Raw genomic sequence first — 25053 nt, 5'->3', positions numbered from 1 at the left:
TCTTGCAACGTAGAGTCAAAACTGTGACTGTAGCACCCTCCGTTGGTGCTGGGTGATAGCTGGCATGTGTTGAATTAAGCAGTGGACCACTCTCATACAGAAAAGGAAAGAAAATTAGCACCTCATCTCTTCTTCATCTTCAGCTGTGGAAAGTTGGTAGATGTTACTGTACATTTAAAACTTTGATGATGATGATGAATATGAATATGGAACAGTTAAAATGCACTTTATGATTGTGGTAGAGCAGCATTTCTCCCTGTGTAATATGAATGATTTGAAAATCTTCTATAAATTGTAAAGAAACATATAAACAATTGTACAATTGTATTGCCACAATCAAATCAGTGTATGCACAGTTATTTTTACTCTTACTAAATATGCAAGTGTGCAAAAAGATTTGTTTTTTTGTCTGCAATAATTTATATGTTTTGTATGTATGAATTTACTGGTTTTATTTACAATATGTACATACTTTATAGAACAGTGTTTATTCACTGGGGAGGACTTTACAATGTTTATGAGAAACATGGGTCATTATACTGTTGCACTATTCTGTTTTATTTGAAGTCGTTATGTCAATAGTGTTAAAGTAGTCATAATTATCAGAAATTTATAAATAAATAAATGATTCAATCTGGTAAATCTTTTCCATATAGCATGACACTGCTACCTAAAATACTGACTCTGAATTATCTGAACAACACTTTTGCACATTACACTAGAAACTACATTTGAATACTAGAAGTTTCATGATCGAAAATAATCGAGTATTGAGGATAACTACACTACATCTAGTATTTCTTTAATATTTTTATTATTTCAAATGTTGAGTTCAATATTGTTCGAAAGGCAGAACACAAATGACACATTATTAGCAGTGAACAACCAGGATTCAGCTCTCACAAGCAGGTGTCCGAAAGAATGCGGTTTCCTGATTGGTCCAGCCCACTTGATCATATGACCCAAAGCAACAGGCTGGAAACATCAGCAGAAACATGGGACCAACGCTACAGGCTGATGTGTCAAGCTAAGAAGGACAGACAAGGGACAACCGGAAATTCAATGATTTATATCCAAAACAAGACAAGCGCACGTATTTCTGGTGATTCTCATCCATTTTGTGGATTACAATGAATGACTTCGAAATAGCTCTTAATACTTTCTGAGTGCCTTGGTAGACATGTGTATGGTACCACTGATTTAATGAGAGCTGATGGTATTTTGTATAGACCAATATATATATATATATATATTGCAGTTTGCATAATGTTACAGCAACAACAAACATTCATTTAATTTGCTCTGAATGCATATACTACTACTACTACTACTACTACTACTACTACTACTAATAATAATAATCATAAAATAGTAATAATAGTAGTTATAATAATGACAATGCTTATTCATATTATTATTCATAAAAAAACTATTACAAACATGAAATATAACATCATAACCCATGAAAAGAAACCCATCAAAGAATAAAACCATAACAAAGTGGGAATATTTAAGGATGACCACCCAATACAATGTCATAAAACTTGAAGTAGTTAAATTCAGGGAATATGGACAAATAAAAGTATATGTTCAGCGTTGATTGAAAGGAGGCTTCGGACTCAGCCTGCACTCCACACGGCTCTAGTTACAACAGCTCTGTCCCCACTTAGTTTTGTAACATATATCTGAAACTCGGTTCTGTCTTTTATACTGAAAGGGATAACCGGAAGCTGCACTTGTTGTTATGGCTGCAGACATCACATGATATTCTAGTGAGGAGTTGGACCAGGAAACCGAGCGGATCAGTATCTCACAGTTTAACACCTGATAACGGAGCCGCTTCTTCTATCATGTAAGTCTACTACGGGAAGTTACTTCTATCACTGACCTCAGCACAGTCCTGCTCCGCCATGTAGCCGGGCAGGCGTAACTTTTTACCGTTCAAAACTCCATATTGAGTAACGCGTCAGGGGTTTCGCCTTATCCATCGTCCAGGGAATTGATGAAGTTGTGAAGGAGCTCGCTCCTCCACCCGCAGGCTCCACCATGACCGAGCGGACCCCGCTTCTCCACTACCGCCTCTCCGCCAGCGTCAATGAGTCCGCGCCGAGGACGCCTCCGGCCGGCCGACCCCCGGACCAGCACCCGGGCGGGCCCAGGCAGCGGTCCACCCAGACGGGGCAACCCAAGAAACTGTCCACCTTCGTCGGCGTGGTGATCCCCACCCTGCTGTCCATGTTCAGCGTGGTGGTGTTCCTGAGAATAGGTGAGCGCCGGGGCTGTCAACTTGAATCACTGCACGTCTCTGTGGGACTGGTCAGGCTTGATGGGTTAGGGTTAAAACCACCAAACCTCTATTAGAAAACACACAGGGCTTCATACAGAAGTCTGGCCTTAGGACTCACTGTGGATATTAATATAGTTTCATTTTGTTCTTCTATCTGAATAATCCTGGATGGATTACTGCAAATGTATACCTATAAACTCCACTCAAAGTATTTTAATCGTTTTATGAAATCAGTGTTCACTAAGGTGATTTAGACTGACAAGTCAATAAAGTACTGAGGGACCTTTAAAATAGTCATTGTAGGTTTTTGTACACTCACGACTGCAGTTAAAACCAAGCCGCTGTTTCTTATAAGTCCAGTTCTGACACTGGTACCAGTGTCAGAACTAGACTGTATGAATGGAGCACACTTTATTACCCACATCTGATGGGATGGCGATTACAAAATAGTAATAGTGTCCTAGAAATTTAAGCATAAGATCCAAGTAGGTAAACTCAGGGAATGTGGTACAACAAAAGTAAGTTTAATGCTTTGATTCAAAGGAAGCTACTGACTCCGCCTGATGTATTTCCTCGGGCAAGGTGTTCCACAGCTTCTGGGTTCTTATCTCAAAAACTCTGTCTCCCCCCCCCCCCCCCCCTTTATTAATTTTCCACTTTGTAAAATATATTAAAACCCCAGACGGCTCACACAGCTTTGCATGTAACCTGCAAGGTGGATGAATTCTCCCAGTCAGCAGGAAAGCCTTTTCTCCTCCTTATTTACATTTACTGAGTGTGAATGAAATGTGCTACCAGACTTTTCTTTCATTCAGAATCTCATGTAACATGTCCCTGAAAGTTTTATTATCTGTAGGGAAAGTGTAGCTTGCTGGTTTCTACTGGTAAAATTCCGAGGAACTAGAACTGGTATTTTTAGAGGAAGGAGTCTTGTTTGTCATTTGGGGTAATGTTGTGTACGTTTAAGGAAAAGTTAGTGAATATTTTTGTTCACATCATGTAAAACCATAGTTATCATTATGCAATCTAAGGATTGAGATGCTGCTGTTAGAGCAGCATGAAAGAGACCACTGACAAGAAACCATTATGTCATGATAACAAACGCATAATTTTTTAGTTTAAAAGTTTAAAAGAAAGACGTCTCTTCATCCTCACACGTTGTATCTGCTCCTTTCTGTTATCTGTGTTCCAGGTATTTAGATGTTGCACTTGTGTGTGTTTTTGCTTTGTACCTTCTTGTTTTCTAACTCCCTCTCATTCCCCTCCACCTCCCCTGCCCACAGTCTCGTGAGATGTCAGCTGCTGTGCTGTAGACACGCATATTGCACACACACACATGCACACACATTTGTAAAGCTATCTTTGTGAGGACACTCATTGGCATAACGCAGTCCTTACCCTCTGACCCTAACCCTAACCATCCAAACTAAATGTCTAACCCTAGCCCTAACCCTTAAACTAGCCTAAACCCTATTCTAACCCTAACCCTAAAACCAAATCTTAACCACCATACAGTCCATTAAAAGGGGGGTCACAAAGTGAGGACCGGCCAAAAGGTCTTCACTTTCCCAAAATCTCCTCACTCCGTCGGTTGTAGATAGATAGCTGTACCAGAGCGATCACACACGTAGTGGCTGCTGTGTTGACATTTCAAACTACTCTTCTCCCTCTGTTACGTTCAAGTCTGCTCAGGAAATAACAGTTACTGCCAATGTGGATGTGAAACTACTGTTAATTTCCCAGCATCAAAAAAATATTCTCAACTTGTGTCAGAACGAAGAGACTTCTTTCCCTGGGGAATTACACATCTTTAACGTAAACAAAATATATTTTTTCTATCATTGAATAATGTTTACTAGTAAATCAAATGATATTTTTATGATATTTCAAACCAAAAAAGACAGAGATCATCCAAGAATGTGCATATAATTGCCATCAAGGCTAAAACAAAGTAGTGTCTTTACCTCTGCCAAGGGTTTTTTGTTTTTGTCTGCATTTGTTTTGTGTGTTGGCAGGATTAGGCAAAAACCACTCAACCAATTGCCTCCTAGTTTAGTGAAGGCGTGGGGTATCAGCAGAGAAAGACCCACGTAGGGTCCCCCCTTTCTTTGGATAATCTGCACACTTACAATTAGCCATAAATCATATACCTAATGTAAACACACACTTCATGTATATAGAGCCCTTATCCACTCTCGCAACGGAACAGTGGTGTGTGATTTAATTAGAGATGCAAAACAAACTGTAGTGCAAGCTTCACACGTCAGTAATTATTAGAAAAACCCATGAAAGGTTGTATGTAACTATGCATTGTATCCAGCATTTAAGGAATGCTAATACACTCCAGGCCGTAATTATATGGACTGTTACTCTGCTTTGTTCCACTCTTCACAAACACAACATAAAGGTGCCACACGTATGTCAAATCAATATAGAAAATACTCTTTAAAAGATATACTGTGGCCCTTTTTAAACACAATGCCCAGATTTGAGAGGTTCCAATGTTAATGAGCAGATACACATGGTTTCAATAAAACAATCATATTTAACAGTCTGTTTAAAAGTGCTTGGCCATCATTGACCTACTGCAGTCTGACCCATGCCCATCAGCAGACACTTTGTATCCTAGCTGCATATTCCCTCTCAGAGCTTCACTGCAGCCTCGTTCAGCTCTTGTTGTTTGGTCTCTCTGCTTTTATTCTGGTCTTTGTCAAATACAGCGCATGTTTAATCGGACTGAGAGCCAATGTTTAATATCGTTGTCCTGCTCCGTGAGGTTGACTCTGTGCTCACAGAATGCTCCTGCTCAGCTCTGCATTCATCAGGCTGCTTCGGTCAGCAGTGAATCATCCATAAATACCAGTGTGCCAGTACCATTGGCAGCCGTACAGGTTTTGCCACTGCCACAACAGAACCAGCACCACCAGGTGGTGTCTTTGCGTCATGAGCTCATTCCTCTCAAAACCCTCGTATTCCATCATTATGATGGAAGCTGATTTAGCCTCATCCGTCCATAGAGCTCTGCTTCTTCATGTCTGTGTCTGAGGTTTATCAGATGTTTACAGAATCTAGTGGTAAAACCTCTGAAGTCTAAGTCTCTTGATTGTTCATAAGGGAGCATGTCCTTGTACATCCTGCAGAGCCTTGTTGATTTGTTTTGCAGCTAAATGGAATGTACTTCCCTGTGTAAAGGATTTTCTGCTCATTTACAGGAACTGGTTTCCTCAGTGTACCAGCTCGTTGGCCATTTACTAGTTTCCCGAAACACATCAGCTTTTTTAAGATGTACAGTACATGACTTTTGATCTTGACAACTAAATTACTTTTGATATGTCAGAGATTTACATTTTTGCTGAATCTCATTATTCACATATTCCCTTGCATGGACACATCTGTACTCCTACTCCTACTGTAAAATAGCTTTCAGACATGCTCTGTACTCCGGATAATTTCTGGAAATTAGAGTTTCCCATGTCAGCGTGAACCAACATGAAAACACAGCTTATTGTCCAGATAAATCATTCCAAACAAATGGGCACGTTGATGACGTTTGTAACATGCAACAGATAACCCTAACCCTTAAGTCTCAACTCTGTGAGAGCAGAGACTTGGCAGCTCAATGGAGCATCCAGTAAACTGAAGCCTTAGTCTTTTTCTAATAGGGTACTTCCCCTTTATAAAGATCTTTTACATTTTAAAGAAGCTTCTAGTAATATATCAACTGATACCCTGTGGGGGTCCTATAAATTATTGTAAATCAAATCATTTGTGTGGAACGGAAGGTGCAGCCTAGTGAACCATATCCATATTTTTTATTAATCTAATGACGGGTTTCATTTGTCCTTTTTTCTTGATTGTCTTGATGAGTCTCAACATAATCGTGACATGTCACAGCTCCTGTAAATATAACTTATTTCACATTTTATAATCCACAGTCATACTCTCTCATGTTGTACACATTGAATAATGGGTTTGAGACGGACCTTGTCTCTTCAATCGACTTCCAATCATGTGCTTCAAAAACAAGAAAGCTGCCTCTGCTTGTCACTCTGACTGTGGACACCTGGGTCTATTCAGGAATTAAAAAAAGTAACATTTATATATCACTTAATTTTAATTTCAAGGATAGAATTTGGGGGATTTAAGAAGAGCAAAATTATATTTCAGGTATATACTCACTTCATTTATTTACTGGTACACATAAAAGAAACTGGAATAATTTTCAACATATGATTCCAGTTTGTCTTGTAGAGAAGCTGGATTATTGTCAACTTTCATTATGAGCTCTGAAGATTTTCTCATGGACCACAAGCACGGTGCGCCCTGTCGGGGCAGTTTTCATATGTGTGGTTGAAACGTAGTTGATGTGCTGGAGATCTTAGTGCGTATTAATGTGCACTCTCACTTCCCCTGTGTACTGTGTGTCCTCATTTCGGGAAAGTTGAGCTTCCCTCTTTCACCACACTGAAGGTACTTTTGAAGCCGTCAGTTCTGTGTTTGAGCAGCTGATCGGCAGAGTTTGTTAATATATTTATTTTGTCTGACTAGGATTCCTGGTGGGCCAGTGTGGACTGTACCAAGCCATTTTCATGTTCCTGGTGGCCTACTTCATCATCTGCATGACTGTGCTATCAGTTTGTGCCATCTCCACCAATGGAGCCCTGGATGCTGGGGGCGCCTATTGTATCCTCCTACCTACCAGTGTCAGTAACACTAGCAATGGTCAAGATGTCGGCAGAGAGCCCACACTCCATGCTGCACCAACACAAACACAAACAGTACCCTTGTTCCGTTTGTGCATTGTCTGTGACTCCGAATGGAGTGTTGTTCATTAACCACATCATGAGGCACTGTTGAGGTCTTGGGATTGGGATGCCACTGCTTCCCTGCCAGGAATTTGTAATGACCCTAATTAGTTTTGTTTAGTCAATATATCTGATTTGCATTTAGAAGATTACATTTATAACTTTTTTTTAAAAGTGGACATAAATGCTTATCTTTTATGCTTTGTTTATTTAGTAAAATAATATTGTTGCATAAAAGCAAACAACTATGCCGATACTCAAAGACTCATATCTGCTGATATTATCAAACAGCTGATATAAACAAAGATAAGTCAAACTTCCTTTTTTTCTTAGCTTTTGGGTTTTTGCTGTTGTGATTTCCTGCAGAGGATCATGTACATTATTAGCTATGAATAAATCATGGATCATCACCAATTATTCTTCTTAAATGATTCTTTACATTTCCCTTTAAGTCATAATATTATGATTATGGTATGGGCACAGGAATTAAGTTGTTCAAAAATGTCACAATATCGTGGGGACTTGTCTTCCTTATGGGGACTTAAAGCAAGTCCTCACTGACATAAATCATTACATCTCAGGTGAAGACATGTTATAAGGTTAGGTTTAGATTTAGATTTACTCTATAGGTTTAGTTAAAGGGACTAAGCACTCCAAATGAGTGCTACGGGTTAAGGTTAAGATTAAGATTAAGGTTAAGGTTACGGTTAGGCATGTAGTAATTTGGTTAAGGTGAGGGTAAGTCTCCAGGAAATCAGGGCAAGTCAATGCAAGGTCCTCTGAAGTCATGGAGATGATGCTGTGTGTGTAACAAAAAAGTAAATCAAACATTAACACACAAACACACACACACCCACACATACACACACCTGTTTTCACTGTGTGTCCAAAAACAAGTGAACTATGGCTTAACATTAATCAGACATGATCAGCCGAGCGTTGGGTCCAGAGTTTGGTGGCAGCATCGGGATCATGTTCTTCCTGGCTAATGTGTGCGGCAGCGCTCTGTTCGTGCTCGGTCTGGTCGAGGCCATCGTCGGCACGTTCGGCGAGCCGGAAGGTAAGTTTGATTGTTAACAGCTGGTGAAACGCTGCCAGTTCAGGATTATGGTTTGAAAGTGTCAGCATTGCTTTTTGTCACATCTTGAGATCTCGAACATTCTATGTCTATTAATATTCACTGTTATAATGTTATGCTATATATCCTTTGGATTATTTGAAGCATTAACTAATCTTTCCCTTAATCTTCTCCCTCTTGACCTTCCCCTGGACGTCTTGTCCTCTCCTAGACGGGACTATGATCACTTCTCCCTACCAGGTCTTGCCGTCTGGCTACTGGTGGTCTCTGCTCTATGCCACTGGCGTCGCCCTGCTTTGCCTGCTGGTGTGTCTGATTGGAGCCCACATCTACGCCAAGGCCACTTTCATCATCTTCCTGGTGGTCATGGTTGTCCTGGGCACCATCTTCATCAGCTTCTTTGCCGTAGGGCCTCGCACCATCATGCTGCCCAGCTCGGCCACGGCCAACGGAACGGGCCCGGTGGTTCCCACTACAGCCAACTTCACTGGCTTCAAGGTGGACACGCTGCTCGGGAACCTGTGGGGTAAGCTGGAGGACGCTGGTCCAAATATTGGTCTTTAGTCACGAATAAGTTCATACCAAACATTTTAGTGTCTTAACTGCTATATGCAAATCAAACTTAGATTTATATTAAGTAAAAAAAGTTTAAAAAAAAAACTATGCTGCATATTGTCTGTCATTGATGGGTGTAGTTGAGGCACTGATGGGACTTTTTTCTGGTTCCTAAAACTCATGGGAAAAGTTGATCAAATCTCAGTTCCCCACGCGATGGCCACTTTCTTACAGTTTCGTAAAACATAGTTAAATTTCCCATTTGAGTTGAGAAAACTAACTGTGGTGCTGACTGTTGCTCGATCAGTAGTCGGCTTATCTCCCAATAAAATCTTCAGTTGAATGAATTAGAAAAAGATTGTAACATTAGCAGACTTGAATTCACCACATACAGATGAAGCAGGCACTGAAAGAGTCAGTTAACTTTAATGTGTTTAAAGTACAAAGTCTTATATTGTTCTATTCTATTTCTTCTGTCTAAATACAATTCTGTTGTTAGAGAAATAAATTGGATGATGCTAGCTTGTGTACATCACATGGTAATACTGTCTTCTGACTGAAGTCTTTTTTTAACCCAGAGTTAATCTGTTGTAATGTCCAAAACATTTCAGCAATGTTAAACTGTAAACATAAATTTGAACTGGGATGCAAAACAAGGTTCATTCAACTTATTTATCAAACTGCAACAACCCTCAAAAGATGATGATGGTGCAGTTATTAATTTGCAATAATGAGTGATTTGTCAATTAATGCTTGTCAAGACTTTAAGTTTAAAATTTAAAATGTATTATATCAGTAAATCCTCACATGCAGGGCTTTGGCTTCTCTCACTGACTAACACCATTGTTGTCCGTGGGTGAAAGCAGAGAACCAAAGGTCACATTTGAATGCATTGTCTTCAACAGTGTGTTCCACTGGTAGCTGCAGTTTCAGGACGGCATTTCTAGTACCCATTCCACCCAAATACTACTTTGTCTTTTATAGTTTGGAATGTTTATTCCACCGAAATACTACTTTGTGTCCTATGACTCAACTGAGTTTCCTGTACGTAAATGTGTGTAATCAGCATCCATTATTTCATAATCAGGTTAAATAAAGATATCATGACCTTTGTAGTGACTAGATCTCAACCAGCTATTTGAACGGAGACAGAAAAGACAAATGTTTCTTTTATATAGAACTAATTTAATTTTTTACATACAGACAGCCCCCAATACATGAACTTGTTTGATGATTGGCGCTGACATGGATTTAGCTTCAAACTGGCACCTGTCCAGCAACCAGTCCACATGGTTTGTGCCTCAATTTCCTCTTATAGAGACAGAGGAAACTAATAAATGAATAAAAGCAGTAATTCAATCACTTATTAAAAAGCTGAATTAAACATACTCAAACCATCCTGGGCCATGTTCCCACAGTTTTAACACTAATCAGTTCTAGCTTTGTCAAAATAAACAATCACATTAATGAAGGTTCTGCTCTGTTTACAGCCCGGGTTCATGTGACACCTGTGATTACCTACTATTTCCTGTCAAAATGGCTGCTGTGGAAAAAAAAGCTCTACTACGGATTAGTAAAAACCTCTTTCCTCTCTCAACAAAGAGGGAAAATATTTATTTTCTGAAAAAACAAGGGCTGCAACAGCACAAACCACTCATTACCACCAAAGAGCCTCTGGCTCCATTTCCTGCAGTGTTAATTCCAACTTCATTCAATTGTGGGAAGCCAGTGAGGAATCATGTAAATGTAATTTTTCACTCCACTAGTAACTCTGGTTCAGTGAACAGTGCCACCAGAGAAAAAGGTCCATTAGGTGTAGTAAATGTACAACTAACTGAACACTGGACCCAGCTTGCAGGGATTCATATCCAGACACATGATGACTGAGCCATAAACACTGTAACTTGGGCCTGCAGCCGGGGACACGTGAGAATTATTACACACAGCCAGCTTTGGATTATCCCAAGATCCAACTAGAATGCAAACACACAGGGACTTTTAAAATTATACTTTAACATGTGATACAAATGAAAACATATTTATGTTTTTCCAAGTGAAAATGTTCATGTTTTTCTCTACCTTAGAATGATCCCCTCATATCTACTTTGGAAGCAGTTCCTCTTGTGGACTGGTTCTAGTTCTGGTTCTAGGTTCTCTTTCACACTTAAGGGGAGGGTGAAGCCTCACTGCTAGATGGCATTAAACCAAACACAATGTAAATTCAAAGTTCAAATGCTATAAAACAGGATGTTTGGTGTTGTGCAGGTTCAGAGAAGGATCTGCTAACAAAACAATTTAACTGCTACTAGATTGATGCTGTTGACAAATGCTCAACTACAGGAACTAAACTGTTGTTCTCTCTTCCCACAGCTGACTACACAGTGGATTATACTACTAAAACTGTGATGACCTTTGCCACAGTTTTCGCTGTCATGTTTAATGGCTGTACCGGCATCATGGCTGGTTCTAACATGTCAGGTACGAGAGGCCAGTTGTGTGTACATGTGTGCGTTTTACCTGATTGTCTGTCTGAGCAACGAGGCTGATCTGTGTGTCCTTCAGGTGATCTGAAAAGTCCCAGTTATTCCATTCCTCGGGGTACCATCACAGCCGTCATCTTCACCTTCATCATCTATAACTTGCTCTGTGTGCTGGTGGCCTGCTCCTGTGATCGGTGAGCAACACACACACACACACACACACACACACACACACACACACACACACACACACACACACACACACACACACACACACACACACACACACACACACACACACACACACACACACACACACACACACACACAACCACAAACAAGTGAGCACTGAAGTGGCCCACAATTGAACATAAATCCCTGCAGATCCAAACAAGTTAATTAAACCTGGGTTGATAAGAGTAAAAGTGCAGTGCGGTAGAAATGGATGTTAGCATGTTTTGTTTTCACTTAGTGCTTATCAGATAATGCAAACAGGGTTTGTTTTTCTGCCTCAACAAACAGAATTGGAGCCTGATTTTATTTCCAGTGAACGTTATCCAACACCAGGTGTCAGTTCATCAGGAAAAACTGCAAAAATGCAAACAGGAAAAATAATGAAAACAAAACTCTGGGAAAGAATGGCTTGTTGGTCTCTCTCTATTGTTTTGACACCAACTAGATGATAGAAATTTAATTGAATCAGATATTTTATTCCATGTAATTGCTATATAGGAACATTATAAGGACCGTGATACTGTTGTAGACATTGAAACAATGAGCGGATCAAGCGGAGAAATCATTCCAGGGTTTGTCTGATGGGAATTCTGACAAGAAGTTGTGTCATATAACCACGGGTCAGCACAAGGTCCTCCTGTTACTCCTCCGTATGGTGGCTACAACCTCCTCTTCCTCTGGTGCTGCAGCAGTACACTGGGACACTTGCTGTCTGCAACATGATGTCCCATTTTTTAAAGGCCCTGCACACCCACATAGGGGTTTTCACTTATTCTGGCCAATTACACTTACCATGTTGAAGATGGAGCCATGTCAGTTGCACTCATTTCATGGATCAATTGAAATGTTGCACTAATTAACATTTTTATATTAACAACAGATTATGTGGTCCAAGATGGAGCTAAAAGTAGGCTAAATAAATACATATACAAAACAAATGTTCCTCTGTGTCTTCTAAATGTTTAAATTAGCAACATGTTGACAGTTGCACAACATTTGAAGGTTGATCCTAGCCAGGCTAAAGTTAACTTGTATATGTGGTTACAAGTAATGTCATCGTCCACTCAAGAGTTACGGCCAAAACAAAACTAAAGGACCTGTGTCAAACATCCCCCCCTCCTCTGACATTCTGTCAAGATAAATTTATAGCGAAGCATTCCTTTAATCAAGTGTCAGCGTGCAGCTAACAGTTCATCAGTGACAAGTGGATAACTCTGGTGTCCTCACTCTGACTTTGAAGTTTAGAGCCGTAAAGCATAGAGTCCTTGATGCTGCAGTTGGTATTTACTTCTTTCTATTTATTTGTCCTCCCTCTCCCCCTATCTGCCTGTCTCTTTCTATCTGTCTTTTGCGGAGTGCCAGAGCTCAGTATTGATGTAGCCCTAAAGCGAGTGTTGCTAAGGTGCTAAACTGACATGACAGGGCTATAAAAGAGCATCGGAGATCAATACTGCCATCATTTACCCTGCCACGCTGTCCTCCCACCACATGCACTCCCAGTGATAAGAGACACATTTTCTATACCTCTGCAGGGCTCTACCTTTCCCCTGAGAATCACACACATATACACATGGGTTTAGATATACTGTACAAAGCTGGAACCAGAAAAAATGACCTTTAAGTGGAGGGGTCCCGATTGAAGGCTCGGGGCAGTGGGACAGAGTAAATTCTTAGCCCCCACTCACATGACTCAACTAAGAGGCCACAAAAGATCCCTCACATGGTGTGTGTGTGTGTGTGTGTGTGTGTGTGTGTGTGTGTGTGTGTGTGTGTGTGTGTGTGTGTGTGTGTGTGTGTGTGTGTGTGTGTGTGTGTGTGTGTGTGTGTGTGTGTGTGTGTGTGTGTGTGTGTGTGTGTGTGTGTGTGTGTGTCCGTGTTCTCAGCTTGAAACACAGTTTTGGAAACGGTAGGATCTGGTCACATGAGCCACATCAGGGACACATGTGGATACACACAGCAGTCATTCTGAAACCCCAGGGGTTTTACCCGGGGGGTACTTCCACAGTTGCTGTTGGATAAATAGAAAACTATAAATAATGGAATTGTTAACTAAAAGTATTTCACTGTTGAACAACCTTTTTCAACAACCTCCCTTTTTATCAGAGTGAATCAAACTTAGATACAGACCCACAACAGGTTTGTGAACACACATACAACTCCTGAAGATGTTAAAATAGTTGCAAAAATAAGATTTTTGTTAGAAGGCACATAAATCATACAAAATAAAATGGATTAGTAACTTATAACACAGTATATGCAGTGGTGTGTGTGTGTGTGTGTGTTTGTTTGGCATTGGTCCTCAGATGAAGTCAAGTTACTTGAGACACATTTGACACACATTCTGATTCCAGGTGTGAACTGCCTCTGAATCTAGACAGGATCTGGACACATGACACACAGTGTGTGTGTGTGTGTGTGTGTATGTCTGTCTGTGAGAGAGAGAATTTGTTTGTGTGTGTAATCTGCATGCCTAGACCTGCGCTGCATGTGTGAAAGCCTATGTGTGTTTTCAAGTGACCCTGATTTACTGTAGAGAGGAAATGTAAGAGATTCCTGTTAAAGACGCAGGACAGCATAAGGAACAGATGACTGGGGTCTGAAAGTGAAACATCTAGTTCCTCACAGCTGCGCAGACTGTTATGAAATACAGAAGACACACATGGGTTGTAAAATCCTGTCGTGTAGGTTTTAATGGCCGGTACATCACTTCTTTCCTTATCTTCGGTTTGCTCTGGGTCGTTTAGTTTATTGAGGCTGACCTGGAATTGAACTGATATGAGTGTTATCTTTGTAGAGAAAAAGTAATGTGATATAATCATTTCTCCGAAGCACAACGGAAATTGTCACCAAGAGAGTATTAACTTTATGCTTCCGCCGATGAGGTTCTGTTTGTACCCCTTTCTGTTTGTTTGTTGGTTTGTATGTTGGTTTTTATGTGAGATTATACAAAAATTACTGGACGGATGGTGGAAGGAAAGAAACTGTGAAATGTTGCTGAAATCGAGATGTAGTGGCTTTGTTGTGTTGTATGCTCTACTGAGAGCCAGTGTAGTTGTGCACTTGTTTCTGTTTGTCCTCATACAGGCCAAATGTCTGAAGTATTTGAATTTTACTTATTTTCTCAATGCTGGATTATGTGAGACATTTGTCTCTCCAGACTCAGACCAGAACAATCAGCGTGAATGAATGGTCAACTGCATATTTGTCACAGTGTTGTTTCACATCATGCTTTTGCGGAATCTCTCTGGTTTTCATAACTGAATTTCACCATGTGATCTTTTCTTGATGGGTGGAACCTACTGCTTTCATTTCCCCACATGAACACAATGGTCTGATTGTGCACTGTGGGAAAATCAAATCACCTGACAATATTTGACATCCAACTCACAAGACTGCGCCCATTGACTGGACAGCTGCCACTATCAGGAGATGGGAAGTGAGCCAATAGTGACAGGTCCCACTAGTGAGCAATCTGTTTCAATATCTCACTTTCAGATGGTAGAAACGAGAGCGGTTCTGTGCTGCCGTGGGTTTCATCTTCTGCTTGCAGAAAAAAATTAACATTCGCCTCTATTCCTGCTACATTAGGCCGGCTCACTCCTAGGAAAAACAGTACTATCAACAATACCGAAAAGTGCGTCATAAAACTTTATTGATCACTTGGAAGGACATTTAGTAAAAGACCAACATTTATCATTGCAGACGAATTAAAGTAACATCTGTTTCCCGAGAGCAAATGGGTGTAGAAACGAGGGGAAAACTGGTCACCCATACAAATGCAAGATCACACACCCTTCTGTTTTGTGGAAATTTCTCAGAAATATTATGTTTACTTCAAAAAAACATGATAATTTAGTTTTTCTAATAAAAAACTTGGCCGATCAGTGTGAAGACAATAGTAACTTGGCTGATCGGTGAGGAGGGAATCTCAAGAGCTGAGGAGAAAAATCCTCTCACATTGTGTTTATCTCCAACAGCCAGTTGTTCATGCCAGCTCCAAATCACACACACTCACACACACCAGCATGTGTCTGGCATACAGACACCAGGTTTTCTTTGTGTTATTAAATTATGCAGACAGGCAAGTTGAACAAATTATCATGGATTCATATACGACTGCTTCTTTTAAAGTCATCTGTCATGTTATGCCACCGCTGCAGCGCCGTGTCAGGGAAGCCCTCGCACCTGAGACAAGACTCCTGTTTAACTGCAGCTATGGCACTGTCTCATTATTATGGGATGTCAAGGGGGTAGGCAGGCGTGTGTGTCTGTCTGTGCGAGAGATGGAGAGAATCTGCAGTTTTTACACATTTACACATTCAGTTTATTGTGGTCCATGAATTCAATTTCTACAAATTGCTACAAAGCAATACTTAACAAAAAATGAATACAGCAAAACAGATATGTTTATGGGGAATATGTATATATCTTATTTTGCCCACCCTTTATACACAAAATGAATTGAATTGCCACACTATAAAGTCTGAGGCTTCACTATCATATACATGTTCTAAAGTGTGCAAACAGCTTTAATCTCAAATTCCATTACTTGATTTCTCTCGGATCTCATGGTCGTCATCAGGATATAGAGTTTGCAAAGGTTTTTTGAGAGTAAAGAAATAATACAAATAATGAATAATGATAATATATACAACATTTGTTTTAACTATGGTCATATATTACATTTTTCAGTTATGGTATTAAGGGATCATGCTTTTGGCTCCACAGGAGGAACATACAGACCATTCATTATCAGTTAAAGATAACATACCTGGAAGTAAACATCCTGTCAAAGTTTTTCTGAAATATCTTATGTTAAAACTTAAAACAATGTCCTTTTATGGTCCTAAATTACATTTTGGTGAGATTATTTGTTAATTGTGTTGCACACTTTTTAAAGCTGCGAAATCGAACGATTGAAATAAGTGTCACTGCAGTTAAAGGGTTTAAGTCTAATAACACAATGGGTTTAGGGCTGTTATTTGAATCCGTCTGACTCATTCTCAGCAGGAAAAACATTTAAACAAAGTTTCCAGTGATAGTTTGTTAATTACAGAGGAAGATTTTGCTGTAGTTGCTTGAGTTGTCCAAAGGGTGGCAGTCCTGCTCTCTTACCAACCAGCTCCCTGTTAAAAAAGGATGATTAAGTGGGTGACAAACTAACCTTTACATAAGGCTCTCCTAAATTGATACCCATGGTAAATTGTAGTTTGCATCATCATTTTAAAGGCAGAGCAGTCAAGCATGTATTTCAGGGTCGAGGGAGTGGCCAATTGAAGATGATTCCACTCCACGGGGAGGTTTAGCTCTTATCAGCTGCCTACCTGTGTCGGCGTGTGTGCTGATCTCACAGCACCGGTGTGAGGAGGGGGAGTCAGGGATCAGTGTCAGTGTGTGCTCGTTTTAATGAGGACGAGGTGATTAAACTCGGCTGACGGCTTCAGCCACTTCAGACACGGCTTTAACATCAACCGCCGAGGCTTTTTCATTATGCCTTGAATGTGGAGGTCTCAGTGGTCATGAAAGTCCTGGGAAGTCCTGGACTTGTGGTCCGTGAGCTCCTGGAGGTTAGAGTAAAGGGATTGTCAAATGGATCTTCACCTGTAACAATAAACAACAATATGGAAGATTAGACATTTTTTTTTACTTTTATCATGCATTTAATAAAGCGTTAACTATATTTTAAGAAACATTCCAGGTAAGTAATGCAACTTTGCACATTGTGGAGCTTTAGGCGTCATCTCTACATGAGGAGTCAGTTTGCAGATGCACTGACGGCTCTGAGTGTTTATTTTTTTAGTTTTTCAAGTGTTCTTCCACCGTATGAGCACGTTTTCTGCCTCACTGCCATTAGCACTGCAGAGAAAAGGTTCATTTGGATGAGAAAGCCATACAGCTGTTTTCCAGGTCACCGTTAATCGAGCTGCGCCATATTCAGGCTGTTTTTTGACGTTATCGCTGATGATATGCCAGTATGGTAAGAGGGCCGGTGATGATGGCGATGAAGGCTGAGGGAATTCGAGATAGAGGGAGAATCTATTAACCTCATGTGACCAGCTAGCCAGCCATGACAGATTGCCCTGTCGCTACTTTATCAAGCTCTTTTGGTATTGTGTGTGTGTGTGTGTGTGTGTGTGTGTGTGTGTGTGTGTGTGTGTGTGTGTGTGTGTGTGTGTGTGTGTGTGTGTGTGTGTGTGTGTGTGTGTGTGTGTGTGTGTGTGTGTGTGTGTGTGTGTGTGTGTGTGTGTGTGTGGCAGAAGCAAGATGAGAGACAGAGGCACTTCGGGGGGTGTACGGATTGCACGCGCATTCACAAAGCTGCATGTCAGAGATAGCGCGACAAAAGAAGGCCCAGCAGATCCAAATTATTGTAATCATCAAGTCTGTTATTATTACAAAAGCCTCTATAGCATCGGGCGGATTAGCCCACAGGTCACTGACGCATGGTGCCATGGAGAAGGAGTAGAAAAACACACGTGTGTGTATAGTCAATCAAGCAAAGAAAAAAAAACACACACACGCACACACACAAACACACACACACGGTAGCAAACCAGTGGTCCAGAATGAAACCAGTTTTGAAATCAAGAAAACTGTAGAGCAACAGTGAGTTTTTATGCTCACTGTGTTTCTTTAAGTACTTCTATCTGGGGTCTGTATGAGGACAATCATTGGCACAATACATTAACCAGCCAACTTTAACCATCACAAATAAATTGCTAACCTTAACCATTAGCCTAACCCTAAACCAATTCCTAACTCCGAACAGCCAATTGAATTTTTGAGGACCAGACAAAATATCCTCATAACTATACACACACTCGCGCACATACACACACACACACACACACACACACAGTTCTATATTTTACCCTATGGACTGAAATGACCAATGCCACGAAGGATATGATTTCAAATGTAATTGTTAGTTTGTCTGTTTTATCAGGATTATGCAAAAACTACTGAGTGGATTGACACCAAACTTGGTAGAAGGATGTTTGTGTGGATTTGGATCCAGGGGCAGATCCAGGGTTGTTTTCACTTTCTTTAACAATGTGAGAAGGGGTGTTTGTCTAGGTTTTTTGTTGATTTTCCCAAAGAATAATTCATGATTCTTGAATAAAAAAAATAAAAAAGTTTGACATGTTTAGGGGACTAATATTTATGAGTGTGTGCAGAGTCAAATAAAAATCTGGATCTAGTTCATTTAAATGTGGTTTCATAAGGGGGCTGTTGGACCGTGACAGAAGCTCCCTTTGTGCCAATGTAGTGGAAATTACACATTTCCTTCCCCCTCTTCCCTAACATCAACCATCACCAACTAAATGCCTATACCACCAACCCTTACCCCCCCCCCCCCCCCCCCACACACATGCACACACTCTTTTCTATCCCTCCCTTCTCTACCAGGAAGCTCTGTGCATCTCTGCTTTTCTGAATCAGTCTTTCTGTTCACATTTTGAAATGTTTTATCTAATTTCTCCTTCTGCTGCTCTCATTTTGCGACTGAACTCCATTTCACCAGTTCCAATTTTCAGCCTCTCAATTTCGACAATCTCGTAACCAAAGTCCAATTTCCAGCCACTTGTCTGTAATTCTCTATCACTCGCTCCCAGTGATTGTAACTCGGGGATACCAATATAAGATAGCGATATCGACAGCTGTGTTTTCTGATATTTAAGGCGGAAAGCACAAATTGTACATCATCGTCAACCGTGTCACCTAGAAATTTTGTTTACCTAACACTGGAAGGATTTTATTCATAGACAACGCTCTATGCATGCATGTACTCATCAGGCTCTGCACTGACACTGTCCACTCTCTAATTTTCCGGCACATAAATTCTATGGCAGCGTTTTATAGAAATCCCATTTGCTTTTCAAATGTAGCCTGATAATTAGACGTACCATTTCAATGCACTTTATTCATTCAGCCTGACATTGTTAGTTGTTTTCTGCTCAGACGTGAGGGTTATTATGTCTTGTTTGACCCTAGACGTCCTGTGGCAACACCAAGGCAACAGCATCTGCTAAAAGCTCAAGAAGAGCTGCCAAATGGACTCTGTGGTGAGATATTGATTGATCTCCTGATGCCATTTGATTTTGATCCGCTATCCAGAATTAATTTCACTGTTATTCATTATGATTCGATACATTACAGACATCAACTTTACTGATCTGTCTGAGCACAGATTGGGTAGAAACCAAACGTCTTTTCATTAAAGGTAGAGTTGGTTATTTGTGTATGAAATTCTTCTTATTTTACTTGTGGAGATTCTGCGATCAACAATTCAAAGAGAAAAGAGAAAATAAGGCATTGTCTGTGGCCCTCGCAGGACTGTCATGAACTCGACCAGACATTTCAAGCAGAGCAAACAAAATGATTGGCTGATGTACCTCTCACTTAGCTACCTGCCTCCACGCATCCTGCCCGTGCTCTCACTGCTAATGACCAGAGAGAGACATTTACAGCATATTGAAAAGCCAGATGTTAGCGTATGTAAAAGTCATCTTCTAGCAGTTATCAGTGCATGGTCATGTGTTTTGCAGGCATCACTTTGAAGAGATGGTCGACGGGAGTTGGCTGCAACCAACCCTAGCTTGAATTCATCTGCTCTGTTTGTGTTGTCAAGACATCAGCCTGTCCTCTGCAGACAGCTGGCTGGCTAGCATTAGGTACCTGGCTGGGACAGACTGAAGAACGTAGAATCCACATAGTCTTCACTTTACTTCCTCTGCCTCACATCACGTAATCAATGATAACATCTCTTCAAGAAACAACAAACAGAGCTCAGGTCAGTTTACTGATTCTGTTTCTCAGTCTGTCCTGTGACCTCAGAACTCACTGTGAGCGAGAGTCAGCTAAAGACCCTGAGTCAGGACAATCCTGTAAACTGGGACGGGTCTGTAAAAACTGTATTTTTACAATTTTTGGCCTAACTGAACAATTTACAAGTCACCACTAAATACACAGAAAATTTCGGGCAGATGTACATGCAGAAATCATCATCAGGATTAGTGGTAAAGGTAGGTCATTGTTTCACACATTTTTTATTCTTCTTTTCCGTCTAATCTCATTTTTATATTTTTCTCTTGTAAATATTGCTCAATACACCTCTTTATATTGCTTTCGCTGGTCATTTATGTTTTTGGGCTTTCCATGTGCTTTGTACCTTTTATTTTTTGTAAATAAGTAACATTTACATGTTGGAATGAAGAATGCTGTTAATTAATTTAAATCAACACTAATCACTAATGTGGACATCAACCCTCAATGTAAGGAAACTAGGTCGTATTAGACGGTGGACAACCCAGAAACGACGTCAGGGCTTCCCTCTCTAGTCGTCACTGTTCCTTTGGAATTTGATCAAAATTAGACATAGACATGGATATAGAGTCTTTATAAAATGTCTGGTCTCTTGTCACCCAAATCCTCAATTTTCTCTCCTTTCCCTTTTGTCTTTCGCTCGTCCTCCTGTATCTTTTTCTCGAATCACTGCAACTTTTCTGGGACATGTTGAAGATTTGGCTTTCACCATCCCACCCCATGAAAAATAAAAGAATAAAAATAAATGAAAATCGGGACAACTGTGAAAAAGAAGAGAGAGAGAGAGGGAGAGGCGATGAAAGTGACCGGAATCACTGCAGTGGCAAGATAGGGGGTGAATAACAAAAGAAGGGAGCATGGCTGTGTGGATGGATGGATGAACGATAGAGAGGGAGAGAAGGGAGAAAAGAGAGAGGGAGGCCAAGAATGCTGCTTCTGGTTGATAGTGCCATGAAAAAAGGGATGGTAGTAAGGCGAGGAGGGGAGAGAGGAAAAAGGAGTGAGGGCGAGGAGAGAAGGGATGCTGGACGCGTTGCCTGACAATGGCTACTGTCTGGACGAGGTGGAAGAGAAAGAATGAGGCTGAAGGCAATAACATTTCTGAATCTTCTCTGACGAACAAACGAGGAACAATCATAGTCAAAGTTAATGGACTTCAAAACACGAGCACGCTCATGTTCGCCACCATGCTTTTGTTTCTTAAGGGTCTTCTGTATGACTGGAGTGAAACAAATGTTGGAGATCTTTGGGAATATCAAATTTTACTAATAAGTTTCCTTGATGAAATGGGAACTTTGTGCTTAGCTCAGCAGAACTAATGATTTACGAGCTAAACAGTAGGTTAATTTCTATTGTACAGAGGGCAATGGAAGTCTTTGCCAGTTGTTTTTATTATTTCTAAATTCAAAACATAGTTACAAGGTGTTTTACAAGTTAAAATGGAAAAAAAAAGATGTAACAGATGAGGAAAGGGTAAAAACAAGTTAAAATAAAACATTAGAAATTAATTTTAAATAGTCGGTAAGATCATAACTTTCGTGCAGGGAACCTTTTAGTGCGTGGTAGCAGGACTCTAGTGCAGGGCGGCTGGATATTTCAGTTCAAATGATATCGAATCGACTTGCCATGTCTGTGTTGGGGGTTTAACAAAAATTGTAAATGTCCTTATTTCTACCTGGACTGTCCCTCACTGTCATCCACTTGAATTGTCTGTGTGGTGGGAGGGGCCGCCTGCCGACGTGTCTTTCATGATAACTTCACTGTGGGGCCCCAAAGGCTAAACATTTCAAAGTTGCAAACAGTGACTTCAAAGTTGAAACTTGAAACAGCATGTGCTCAGCAGGAGGAAAATAATGCAGCTCTTGTATGTCTTTGCCCTTCAGTTGCCCTGTAACTTAGCCAATTTTTTGGTACCTGCATTTTACTTTGTTTTAGCCTAGTTTCCTCTTCGCTGCTGGTATGTTATTTTAATCAGCTGCTTGCCATAGTGAAAAATAGAACCCGTGTAATTTACCACTCGGAGACATTTGCTACGGCAAACACAAACTCTGTAGTCTGTGACCCATTGTGAAACACTATTTGTGTCACTGTGACTTTTAGGAGGAAGAAAAGAAACTACAATTGGAATATCAGGTGGTAGAGCCCCTCGATTTGTCCAAACAGTTTCAGAGTTGTGCTAGAAAGGACTAAAAAGGATAAGCAGGAGAAAAAGTAGGAGATATTCAACGAAATACAATGGTGAACAAAAGTGTGTGACTGATCCAGTGGGGAAAAAGGCACAAACTAAAGAATAAGAAAACGATGGAATGTAAACACACAATGCATGGGTGAAGAGACACCGCAGAAATACTCTGTGTTGAATGGAGAATGAAGCCGACAAATTAAAAAGAGAGTTTGAAATGATGTGAAGAAAGACTAGACTTTTCTGGAAAAGTGAGAGGAATTATACGCTGTGTGTGTGAGAGAGTGAGATTGAGATTGTAAGCGTGTGCACAGAGACCCTGTTAGTTATTTATCCCGTTAAATAATCCTTAACCACAGTCTACTCCCCCGAGAGCACTTAACTCTCCCTCCCTCTTCCCATGTCTGACTCTTTCAACCCCTCTCTGCCTCCAGTTTTACTTTTTGTTTGCTTCATTTTCTTCTTCCGCTTCTTTATGTGTCTATATTCCCCCCCCCCCCCCAACTCATTTTTACTTTGGCTATACACTTTGGAAAAATAGAGGTGAAGGTGTAGTGAGGCTAAAGACCAACACTAAATCCCAGCAGTAGAGGGTGTATATCCGTGCTGATGCATTTGTTACTGTGCAGAGGATTTGGTCGTGGTTTAGAGGCCTGAGCTCCTTTCAGAGCCCACCGGCCCAGATACTGACTGTACAGGTAACACAGGTGTTTAGTGAGGTGAGATCCACATGTTCAGGCTGTTACAGAGTTCAGACTTTTTGAAATGTTCTCTGAGGTTTTTGACAGTGATTGCCACAGGGTTTTTTTTCTTACTGAAATGGTGGAAAATTACTTCTTTGTTGGTTTGTCATCTTGGGTGACACCTTTTACATGCCACTTTGTCATTTAATGCACTGTTACACCAAAAATATTGATTAGCTAAGCATTCAACACTTTTTTTAAAGAAGAGGGAAGCTAAAGGGAAAAAACAAGAAGTATGCACATTTTGGGGGAACTATGTTTCTGAGAAAAGCTTTCATTTAAATACACCAGTAGTGTATCTTCCCATGCCTGCGTGCAAACTTGGAGTAAAAGGGTGAAAAAAGGAAAATACAATAATAATACATGCTGTTGATAAATGCTGTATTATTAATTGAGAGGTAGGTCAGAGGGACCAACCTTTACAGTCAACACGGATTCAGAGTATTGCCTTACAGGAGCATGTCCATATATAGAGACACAAATGGTAAGATAATGGTGCAATGAGCAAAACACTTATGTTAGCCATAAGGCAGTGCCATCTCGTGGCTCTGACCCCACTTGAGCATTTATTGGACATTTGGAAGCCGTTTTACTCAGGATCATTAAACTAGATGATCCTGGATCGTTATGCTGGACCTGATGAGGAGTGACCTAGCCCTCTATATGAGCGGAGATCACCAAGATCTGCAGCAGCAGGAGCTCACAGTGCGATGGAAATCTTTTTGCTGATGTTGTAATGCACCTGAACACACACACAAACAAACTTGGTGTCAGCACTTCATCTTTCATCCCATTTGAAAAATTCCAGATAATGAATCCATAATGTTCGACCAAAGCGCTGGTGAATTATCAGAAGCACAAACACATGAAATGATGGATTAAAAGATGAATATGCATGAATACACAAGCGAGGGCTTGAACAAAAATGGTAAACAAATGAGCTGAAGGATGTGGCGGGCTGGGGGGGAGTGAGAACAATCAGCAAAACATCTCTGTGGGCTCCTTTAGTCGTTTAGCTTTGTTTCCTCCTCCTTCTCTAAATTAGCTCTTTTAATCTGTCACTCACTCCCTCATGCTTTGATCGCCGCTTTATGTGCATGGCAGAGCTCATTTCAACTGGATGATCTGATCAATAATTACTATCCAGGCCACAAAGCGCGCACACACACACACACACGCACACACACACACACACAGCACACGCACACGCACACACAGCGCACACACACACACACTTGAGTCACTTATGAGCAATACTCTGTTGGTAATGAATACACAGCTTCCCAAGAAACAGAAAATTATAAACACAGACTTGTTGGTTCTTTTATGGCTCAAACATATGGACAATCTCTCTCGCCTTGCCTATCTCTCTCCCTTTCACACAAACACACACACACACACACAGACACACCATTTGTCAGCTGTCATCCGCTTTGCAGTGGCTTTGTTTTTGGGAGCGAGTTTGGAAATGTCAACCTTTTTTTTTTAAGATTTATTTTGCTCCTGCCGCACGTCAGAGAAATTAATAATCAGCCCATAAGGTTTGACCCACATCATCACTCACCTCTCTCCCACGCACACTGAAATTTAATAACTCATCATGCTTAGCATGCTAAGCACACTGAGACACCCACTTCAACTGTGTGCATGCGTATCAGTCCATTGAATGTTTTTTGGGGCGTTATGAATATGTCAGACACTCTTGATTAAAGCTATTGTTCGTAAACTTTTCTCTGCAGTGCTCATACCACACACAAACACACATTCGCACAAACACACACTCACACACACACACACCCCAAATAAACAAAGTAGTTGGCATTTCCTAATTTGGAGGGTGATGTTAACTTCTCCACAGAACCT

The 25053-nt window shown here is 40.6% G+C and overlaps 1 protein-coding gene across 1 annotated transcript in view; it reads left to right on the top strand.

Moving 5' to 3' along the window:
* The first annotated feature begins 1738 nt into the window (after positions 1–1738).
* zgc:153039 (uncharacterized protein LOC767698 homolog) overlaps positions 1739–25053 on the top strand; it is a 58458-nt gene continuing 35143 nt past the window's right edge. Inside the window, exons 1-6 of the mRNA XM_053422455.1 lie at positions 1739–2266; positions 6836–6970; positions 8015–8152; positions 8382–8696; positions 11096–11203; positions 11288–11399. Of these exons, the coding sequence (XP_053278430.1) occupies positions 2047–2266; positions 6836–6970; positions 8015–8152; positions 8382–8696; positions 11096–11203; positions 11288–11399 (1028 nt within the window). The 5' untranslated portion in view covers positions 1739–2046. The remainder of the gene's footprint in view (positions 2267–6835; positions 6971–8014; positions 8153–8381; positions 8697–11095; positions 11204–11287; positions 11400–25053) is intronic.

This window comes from Pleuronectes platessa, chromosome 5 (assembly GCF_947347685.1).
Source record: "Pleuronectes platessa chromosome 5, fPlePla1.1, whole genome shotgun sequence".
NCBI lineage: Eukaryota > Metazoa > Chordata > Actinopteri > Pleuronectiformes > Pleuronectidae > Pleuronectes > Pleuronectes platessa.
The sequence above is the reverse complement of the archived record's forward strand: the minus strand, read 5'-3'. Positions and strand labels throughout refer to the sequence as shown.